Source organism: Cryptotermes secundus, unplaced genomic scaffold, assembly GCF_002891405.2.
Source record: "Cryptotermes secundus unplaced genomic scaffold, Csec_1.0 scaffold766, whole genome shotgun sequence".
In the NCBI taxonomy this organism is placed as follows: Eukaryota; Metazoa; Arthropoda; class Insecta; order Blattodea; family Kalotermitidae; genus Cryptotermes; species Cryptotermes secundus.
In genome coordinates this window covers 179,670-190,057 of record NW_019727791.1, presented here as the reverse complement: position 1 = coordinate 190,057, position 10,388 = coordinate 179,670, and the positions used below count along the sequence as shown (strand labels likewise).

The following is a 10,388-nucleotide window of genomic DNA, read 5'->3' as shown; positions in this document are numbered from 1 at the left end:
ATTATATTATCTATCGCTGAACTAGAATTATTTTGAACTCTTGTGGGAAAGTTAACAGTACTGGAGAGATTGTAAGATGATAACAAAGAGTCTAAATTTAGTTTCCTATTACTGTCGATGAGATAGTTTATATTTATATCACCACAAATTATAAATTCAACTTTTGAACTATGCAGTACATTTAGGATGGTTTCTAATCTATTTATAAAGTGATCGAAGTTTCCAGATGGGGCTCTATATAAAGTCAGTATACAAATATTAGAAAAAGGAGAGTCTAACTTTAGAGCACATGCTTCCAGATAATAATCTTTGCAATAATCTTCTAAATTTATTTTAGTAAATTTTAGGTTTTCATGTACAAAAATACTCACTCCTCCTTTCTCCAGTGTTTTCCTACAGTATCTAGCACCTAAATTATATATTTGTTATACACAAACTGTAGAACTTCATTCATGAAAGTTGCAATTTCATTATACAATATTACATTGGACCAGAAAAGAAATCTATTTTGTAGCACTGATCACATCATCAACATAGTCACAGTTTAGATTTGATGTACCACATACTGAAGCACAAAAAAAAAACACACACGCACACAACAACAACAACAACAACAACACTATGTTCCCTTGGCTGACAAATGCATGAAATCTTTTACTTCAAGCCAGCACATGTCTGTGAATATCTAGGTCAACCCCTTAGCTCTTCAGAACAGACATTTCAATATTATGTTCAGTGCTGTACTGTGGTTCTGCAAAACTTTACTGACAAGCAGTGGTTGCTCAGTCGGTATAGTTCACTTGTGGACTACAGGCCACAGAGTTTGTTTTTGTTTTGTGCTGTACTGTGGTAATATTTTTGTACTGAGATGATTAAACCTTCATGACTAATTATGTATATCAGATAATTTTATAATTTTTCAAACAGTGCTGAATAACTTATGATTTTAATAGCTTACCTTATTAACTGGGGTACACAGTAGCATACTTAGTTGAGGCACTATGCTACAGGCCAAAAGGTCATGGGTTAGATCCCCAATGAGGTCACTGGATTTTCCAATTGACCTAATCCTTCCAGCCACACTATGATTCTGGGGTTGACTCAGCCTCTAACAGAAATGAGTGCCAGGAATCTTCCTGGGGGTAAAGTATTGCAGGCACATAAGGCTGACAACCTCACCATCTGTGAGCCAATTGTCTAGAAAATATCGAAGCCTTGTAAAAAAAAAAAGTAAATCTATCCCTGTAACAGGCCATGAAGGCCCATAGGGTTGTGAGACGTTGAGGGTCCCACATTATCTAGACAATCGGCTCAAAGATGGTGATAAGGTTGTCAACCTTACGCGCCAGACGCACTTTACTCCCCAGGAAAATTATTTAATTAATTCCTGGTACTCATTTCTGTTAGAGGCTGGGTCAACCCCAGGGCCTTGACGTCTCATAATCCTATGAGCCACCACAGCCTGTTATAGGGATAGTCTGACCCTACCCTTGGCATTGACCTTCATAACCGAACATCCTGTATATATTATATGTGAAGAAAGTCACCTGATTATAAGTGGAGATTTGTGTGATAGCTCTTAAAACGCCCATTTAACTTAATTCTGCTTCACATCCACTGCATCAATAAACTGTTTCTCTTCATTCTCCATGTTTTGAGCAAATGACACATCTCATATCTGTGGCTCAGCCTTCGTTCCTGTTGCAGGAACTGGCTCTAGAAAATGATGTTAACTCATTCACTTTGACAGCAGTTCAGATGAAGGATGACCTTACAAAGGGCAAGGGACAGCAGACCTGTGTTTCTCTATGAGACCTTGGGTAAAGAGAAGCCTGAGATCTGTTCCCTTATTGTTTAGCATGGACTGGTATGTTATCATAGAATTATGGATAAATAACATCAAGTAACCTTTCCTTGTACTCAAGAAAATAAGGCTGCAGCATCTGATCTCTGAGATGAATTGCTCCCATATTCCAACTGCAGTCATACACTGAAACAGGTTTTGTCTCTTCCTTATTTGCTTTATTTACATCAGAGCAAAGTTCATCCATGTGATACACTGAAATCATTGTAACTCTCTTCTTGGGTCGTGCCATAGCTCAAGCGGTTAGTCGCTGGCTTCCCACCGCGGTGGTCCGGGTTCGATCCTTGGTCTGGTCAAGTTGGATTTGTGGTGGACAAAGTGGTGCTGGGGCAGGTTTTCTCCGAGTAGCTTGGTTTCCCCTGCCAATTTTCATTCCACCAACTGCTACACAATCACCCTCACCTATCATCTGGGGCTGGTACAATAGGCCAGAAGTGACCGCAGTACAAGGGACTTAGACCCACGCCACTAGCAGTACTCTTCTTATTCTGACAGATGTATACTCTTACATCCCCTGAATGCTAACAGCAGTACTCCACCTTTTATCCTTTACAAAGGGGGAACATTTTTCCCGTTTGTACATGAAGGGCCTACATAGTCTGTGCCTTTGGATTTCAAGATTTTGGCCATCTCTAGGAGAACTATAAAAAACTGTCCATCCAGAAAGTGTGGCTATGATCAAGATGTTCCACCAACTGTATAACTGTTTGTGTCTGCATTCACATAACGATTTGTCAATTCAATGCCATGCCCTGTACAATAAGAATACAGCAAGCATAGCAAATGCTACATTCCCAGATTACTTTCACTTACTATTAGCTGCATCTGAGCTGTGTCAAAAATGATTTCAAATATGTCCACTATATCCAAATTAGATATGCCAAACTGTGGGCTGTACAGGCCATGAAATGTTTCCCATATTGCCCTATTATATCAACAACAAAATTTTCATTTATGAATTCACTAGTTTAAAACTCTATGAGCATACTACGGCTGGCTAAAGGCCTGACTATGATGACTGTAATATCAGACATTTAGATTAGAGTCTCAGTTGTCAGCTGCAGAATAACTATAGTCATTGATTGATTAAGAAAGAGTTAATTCATTTCATTACAACTAGATGCAAACGACATCCCAACAGACTATTTCATTCCTTAACTAGAGGGCACAGAAATTAGGCTTGCAGTAGAACATACTGTACATACGAAACAACAAATTGGGCATTTAAATCACACTGTAGGGTTAATGAACCATGTACTTCACATATTACATAACTGTACTGAAAAAGGTAAAGTTGTCCCTGTGCTTAACTAAGTAAGCATTATACCATTAAGACCCACGGAAGAGTGGATGTATAGATCCAAATTTTCTTGACCTTGGCACTAGCTGGAGGTGTGGTCAGCTTCACAACCAGGCCACTTTACGCCCAGGGAGAGTCCCTGGTACCCATTGGAAAGGAGGCCCCAGAACCAGTCTGGATGATTTCAAGAAAAGAAAATTCTTGACCCTAATGGAACTCAAATCCAGCAGCTCTTGTCATCCAGTCTGTAGCCAGTCACCATACCAACTGTACCATCCAAGCTTCCACACTTTAACTGTGTGGGCACCAAAATCCACCCGAGTTTATGTATTTGTGAACAGAACCTTGGGGGGATGCACTGTAAACAGTGACTGTCCCTTTCAATTTACAGTTATTTCATACATTACTATATGTTCCATTGGATGGCACAATTATGACGTCTTTTAATTTACTATGTCAACTCTTTATCTAATTTCCCATAATATGTCATAATAAGATCTCAATCTTGTATTGGTGGGTTCTTATTATCTGCATATTGTAAATATTTTAGAATCTTGAATAAATGACTATCCACTATCAAAATGTAATAGAAAGGGAGGGAACAGAGTTCATCCTTGGCCTAGTACAGCTTCATACAAAGCCTGGGGTCATGACCCATCTGAAATGTAATTGCAAGAAATGCATACAGGTTCTTATTTGTATCTGTTGGGAATCTCAAATGTCTGATTTATTTTTTGTTTGGGCATCTTGCTGCATACAGTGGTTGGTCTCTTGTGCAACAACTGATATTATGGTTTGTAAATACACCAAAAAAGAAATCAAAAGGTGAATATTAAAAGATATCAGAAAAAGCAATTTTGTTTGGCCCAGTTCATTCTCCCACAGATTGGTGCACAACTGTCTTTATCAGAAGGAAGTTCACAGCACCACTCTAAATTTTCATAATATTATCCAGAAGATGCAGGATTTTCAATTGGAATTTCACTGATCTCTTCTTCAATATCAGCTTAATGTTCTTCAGCATCATGAAGAACACAAGCTAAATCAATTAAAAACATGGCTTCAGAGGTCTGCCATACCAACTGCAGTTGACTGCTATAATGAAAATATGGGTGTGTGGAAATAAAAAGATCCATAATGTAGAAAATACTCCTCCCATGAAGCTATAATCTCCTGCATCACCTCTTCACACTATCTGTAAGACTACGTCATAACAATGTGCAATTGAACACAATGACATAATTGCACTCATAAGCATTACTTCATTGTTCTCACATATTTCACTTCCCCCACATACAATGTCAGACTTCAAACCATTCCTATTATTACAGATGCCAAAAAAGAAATGAACAGAAAAACACTTCCAAAGAGTGCGTTCAGTGTAATGATACATTGTTGCAAGTGATTGGAACACCTTTTTACAAGGGAAAAAAATTCCTGGCTCTTATTTTCGTAGTTTACTTTATGACCTACCGGTACTCAATAGCACTAAAGTGTAGTAGATTCTAAAGGGTTTTGATGATGACACAGAAGTACTGGCTTTTTGGACTTTTTGCATCATCCGGAATTCTAGCAAATATATGTAAGTACAGACATGGACCCAATACACACTGACAATGACAGAAAGAAGGGATAAAATTATTTTATTACTGTGCAAAGTTTATAAAAATTAAAATAATTGTGAATTTTCAAAATGTTATATTAATTCCTGATACACTATACCAAAATGTTAATCAGGCAGAAAATTGTATAAAAATTTAATTATGTATTCCCTTGAGTATGTGACAGGAAAATTTACTTATCTTAAACTCTTAAAATGTGAAATTAATGTCAAACTTTGTCCCTTCAGAATAGGTTAACTGACAGGAAGTTGACAAATATAGAGTTTCCTCTATTTATGAGTATATTCTACAAATATGACTGGTACTTCAAATTTTCAGAATTTTATATTAACTTGTGAAATTTGACAGTTGCAGATATATCTCAGAAGATTACTGGGAATAATGAATAAAAGCACCCATGGCGATTATCTGAAAGCAGGGATATATGTCTCAATTCAAACTGGTTCCTTTATTTACATTTACCCTTGCTTCTAAGGTTTAAAATTTGTATGCATTTTAATACGGAGAAGGAACAATCATTAAAAAGCTTATTTCAACTGAAAGGAGTAGTACACTGAATATATCTTCTTCAAATTTGACTAGGCATTGCTGTATGCACAAAACCATAAACACTTCCCAATCTTTTAATACTCATTAATAAGCGAAGATGTTTAACTTGATTACCTGGCAATTCTTATTTGCACTTCTGCTCCCATTTGAGGAAGAGGCATTTCCCCTCATAGGACGAGCCTTATATGGTACTTTAGCTGATGCATTTTCTCCATGGTGGCGACCGAAGTGTTCCTTAAGCTTATCCCGTCGTGAACTTGCATACTCACACTGAGTACATTTAAACGGCTTTTCCTCAAGATGAATGCGCTCATGTCTTACCTATAAAGATAAACTACCTTCAGTGAGCAATTCTGTATTACAACAAAGTGGTGCAAATGACTCTATCTCTACAATTTATAATAAGTATAGTTATAATAATGTAATTTCATAGCTTCAAGCATGACTCAAAAAGCAGACTATTCAAATTCATTTTTATGCATTCTTTGCAAGAAATGGTTGGAATTCACTCATATTGGGAAAGTATATCCAGTTGTGTTTCATCTAAAAGACTGTTATATAGAACTTTACTAAATTTCATAGTGCGGAGGTTTAGTCACCAAGAAAAACTTCATTTTTGTCTGTATTGCTTCAAATACCCTCTACACAAAGATCAGACCAAACCAAACATGTCACGTTTCTCAGAAGCAGTTAATACAAATAACTATCCCACAACATAAAATAATAGTAGTATCTACAGCTCGTATTAAGAACATTTTTCAGTACAGTTCATGTTCAATGATATGCAACAAAAATATTCTGGCATAATGCCTTAAATAGGCCACCACAACTTCCGTTCATATCCTACCAGATTAATTATTCAAATTACTACTAATTCAACTCCAACACTAGAACATGAAAGATAATTAAACTTACGAGGTGGCTCTTCTCAAGGAAACCACGACCACAGATACTGCATGAATGTGGGCGAACTCCAGCATGAGTGCGAGCATGTGATCCTAGTTGTGATTTCTTTGGTGTTGAATATTTACATTGTGGATATGAACATCTGTACACATCACCTGACAAATGTAAATTTATCAGTTCACAAGTAAATTACACATTTAAATTAATACATGAATCAAATAACTTATACATATATATATTGATTTAATCCTGAGTGAAAAGTTATCATCCAGTAATGGACTTCTTCTTTTACAAAAGGAGATGGATTTCTTGAAGTGCACTAATTAACCTCAAATTTGGTGCATTAAAATTAATTTACCATTAATTTAATGGAAAAACTAAACAATACACAAATTACAGTAACAGAAGATAAATATACCACATACACACAGATACATTTATATATTAAAATGAAAAGTAATCACTTTGAAGGGAACATTGTTAAAAATGAAGCTGAACAGAAGTGATGAAAGAAAATTGTTCTGAAATGTCATAAAAGACTACCTTCATATTACATAAACTGTAGTCATATTAATGCCCTGCTATTTGCCTCATATTTTAGTAACACAAATTTCTAAGCCAATAGCAAATATAATTTAATATAAAACAGGCATGTTGAATCACATGCAGAATCTTAGTGCAGCCAAATTTATATTGCATGCATTTGCAAATATATTATGTAGTATGGGTGTCATCTTTTTTGGAAAACAGTAAAGATTTTATCTACATTAGATTTGTTGGACATAACCCCAAAATGTTGCATAAAAACATGTTTGTAATCACTGTCTTACAAGCAGTAATTCATATAAAATTTGTAGGTATGTTGATCTTTTATCTCTGTACCAAGTGGCCTCCATAGTCTAGGGGTAACGTTCCCACCTCATGACTCAAGGTACACGGGTTCAAAAACCCGGCGGAGGTCATGGAATTTTAAAGGGTGGAAAAATTCAGGGAACAAGTCCTCCGGGAGGGACTTTAAGCTGTGTGTCCCGTGTCGTAGATTTACCGCACATAAAAGAACCTCATGTCTCTAAGAGACCGCTGAGCTAAATTAGGCCCAACATTTCCCGCCCAAAGTAGTTTCCAATGCCTCCGGTAGATGAGGAAGTATTAGGTACCACTGCCAGAGGAGGGACGACCTCTCTGACAGAAAGGGACTAAAGTATTAGATACCACTGCCAAGTAGAGGGTAGAAACCTTGCTGGCAGAAAGGGACTAGGAACCCCTGCCAGAGGAGGGACGACCTCGCTGACAGAAAGGGACTAACTATTAGATACCACTGCCAAGTAGAGGGTAGAAACCTTGCTGGCAGAAAGGGGCTAATAGCGAGCACCAGTACTGGTAGGGGATGGAGACTGTAGAAATTAAAAGGGGGACATACAATAGATTATCAGTCGCAGTGCATGGGGAAACCCACCCCCTCAATACTGAATCACTGAATCTCTGTACCAAATTTAATTTTCCCAGCTCCTACAGTTCATCAGTCACCCTCTTCAAACAGAAAGCTAAATTCTGATTTCATGTGACCACCATTTTTCTGTTTTACATTCTTTAATAACAACAACTCAACATAAGCTATGTATTCTCTTAAGATATGTAGTGGCGTATTTGATCAATGTGTTGCCAGGCAACAGCTCTGTAAACACAATACACGACTGCAACAGTAGAGCAAACTGTGTTTCCCATGTGTCCAGCAGCTGGCGCAGGAGCAGTGATGTCACACAGCAACAGTAGGTGGCCATTACGTGACGTATTTCCTGCATGTCCGTCAGCTCGCACATGTGCAGTGACATCACAGCAACAATAGGTAGGGGTCACATGATATGCGTTTACTGTTGGTCAATGTCAGTCCCTCAGCTATATAAGTGAGTGACAGAGTCCTGAGTTATGAGTTCATCGTAGAAGAAGAAATAGTATTGTGGAAGCATGCGAACAGAGCAAATTTGAACTAGGAGTACAGAAGAATACAGGAGGTCAGCCTGCGAGGATTTAAAGTGTGATTTGAAGATTCTGTTTATGCATAACGCTTGGAGTATGTGATTCAGTAAGACTGTTATAGTGCCCATGTTATAAACCCATGAAGACTAGTGAACAGTGCTTATAAGAAAAGTGAATAGAAGACCTGTGAAGACTTAACATGTGTGTTATAATTATAGTAATTTTGAAAGTGTTACAATTATTTGTAGTTAAATCTAGTGAAGATACAATAAACCAATTCACCAGTCCAAACCCGTGTCTTAATCACTGTAACATGTGACAATATTATCACACATCATTTCAGGACCCTAGACAAGTGGTGTCAGTGTTGCTCCCACTTCACAACTGAATTCATCTGTCATGTTGCTATTGCTGTTTGTAGGTAATTAAAAACTACACTGTTCAGGTGGCCCATAAGTGCATAACGATTATACCAAATTTTGTGAAAATCAAAAGTTGAAGTGCAGAACACATACATGTATGCAAACACTATGGTGATATAAAATAAGCCCACTTTCTTCCCTTAAGAGAGGAAATTAGTTTAACAAAAATGACTTGTTCTAGGAATATTGCACAACACTATGTTCACATTTTGTACAACAGAAGCTAGCTGGTTATACTCTGTAAATATCCAATTATAGCTGCATTGTGAATAACTATAATAACAGAATAAACTGATATTAACTTTTCAGATGCACTGAAAATATTTATATGAATGTTTGTAAAACAAAGAGATAATGTATTCATGCATCTATGTATAACACAGTCTGTCAATAATGCAATGAATTGTTCCTTTTTCTTCCACTTACACTTTTTTAACACCACATGTTTTGGTCCTAGATGGCCATCTTCAGGTGTCTTAATATATTAAAACGGCTACACTGCATTAATATGCACTAAATCAAATGCTGTAATCCACTTAATTTAATAAAATGAGATAAAATAAAATAAAATACATTAAAATTTTCTATTGGAATTTTTCATTATTTTTGTGAAATTCTATTCCACCTCACAAGGGGTGCCGTCCACTTGTTTAAAACTATACACTTCTCTCTAAGTGTTCTATTGCAGCAGCTTGTTTTTATGTTCATCAGCCTGTTGTTCTGTTTCATCTCCAATCTATAATATGCCTCTTGCTTGTCCGTTGTTCCCTCTAGCAGCATGTGGTGTTGTCTTCACTAGTGCACTAGTGAAAGTGAAAACAACATCACACTATACACTCTACACACTAGTGCACTAATGGCCATCATTGTAGCAGTCACACACTTCCTGTTTTTCTTAAATACACAATCATATTCTATATATATCCCTTAGAATCACAAAGCTTGTAGATTTTCAGTTTCTTTGGTATATACTGTCTGAAGATGACTCTGACTTTGAAGAACACAACAATTTCACTGACTGGTAAACACTCAGTTTGATTTTAATTGTTTGCATATGCATCACTAAGCATATCAAATCCAACTCCATTCTTGTCCTTGTACTCTCATCTACTCATTTCTCAAGCTTATTGCCCACAAATGACCTTTGTTGTCCCCTATAAATCTTCGGCACAGTATTACAGAAAACACATCACGTGCTTGCTAAGCACAATTGTGGTGTGACATCATTGCACATGTGCAATCTGCACGGACACAAAGAAACCACTGCTTTAATATCGTTGGGTGGCTGTACTTGTTTACCAAGTCGTTGCCTAGGATCTGGTTGCATAACTAAGTTGTTCTATTATTGTGTGTGTTGCTCAGCAATGGCTGTCTCTGAGGCTGAACAGTACTGGTTTGGAGTAATTACATCACAGTATCATGAGTATACAGAGAATACAAAACTAAAATGAAATAAAGGGCTGCTAGCTCGTTCGTGAGCAACTACCAAATGTTTTAAAAAAAATATGTTAATATTATGCATTGCTCTGGTAACCAGAAATTGCATAATTCCAGAGGTTTAATGCGACAGGTTATATTTATATAAGCAGGAAGATACAGGGTGTCCCAGGAGGAATGGACCAAACTTCGGGAGGGTGTTCCTTATGTTAAAGTATGCCGATATAACCCAAAACACCTATGTCCAAAGTTGAACGGTTACGGAGATAATGGCCCGAGAAAAGTGTGGTCTTCTGGCAGGTCCACGCACT

The 10,388-nt window shown here is 37.1% G+C and overlaps 1 protein-coding gene across 3 annotated transcripts in view; it reads right to left on the bottom strand.

The window, feature by feature from the left end:
* LOC111865018 (myoneurin) overlaps positions 1-10,388 on the bottom strand; it is a 33,902-nt gene that overhangs the window by 2,823 nt on the left and 20,691 nt on the right. For 2 of the 3 annotated variants that reach the window (XM_023852710.2, XM_023852711.2), the window contains 2 exons: positions 6,251-6,396; positions 5,450-5,656 (listed from right to left, as the gene is read on the bottom strand). In XM_023852710.2, the coding sequence (XP_023708478.1) occupies positions 5,450-5,656; positions 6,251-6,396 (353 nt within the window). Of the gene's footprint in view, positions 1-2,295; positions 2,617-5,449; positions 5,657-6,250; positions 6,397-10,388 lie in introns of those variants that run through there. The other variant, XM_023852712.2, reaches the window with a different exon arrangement.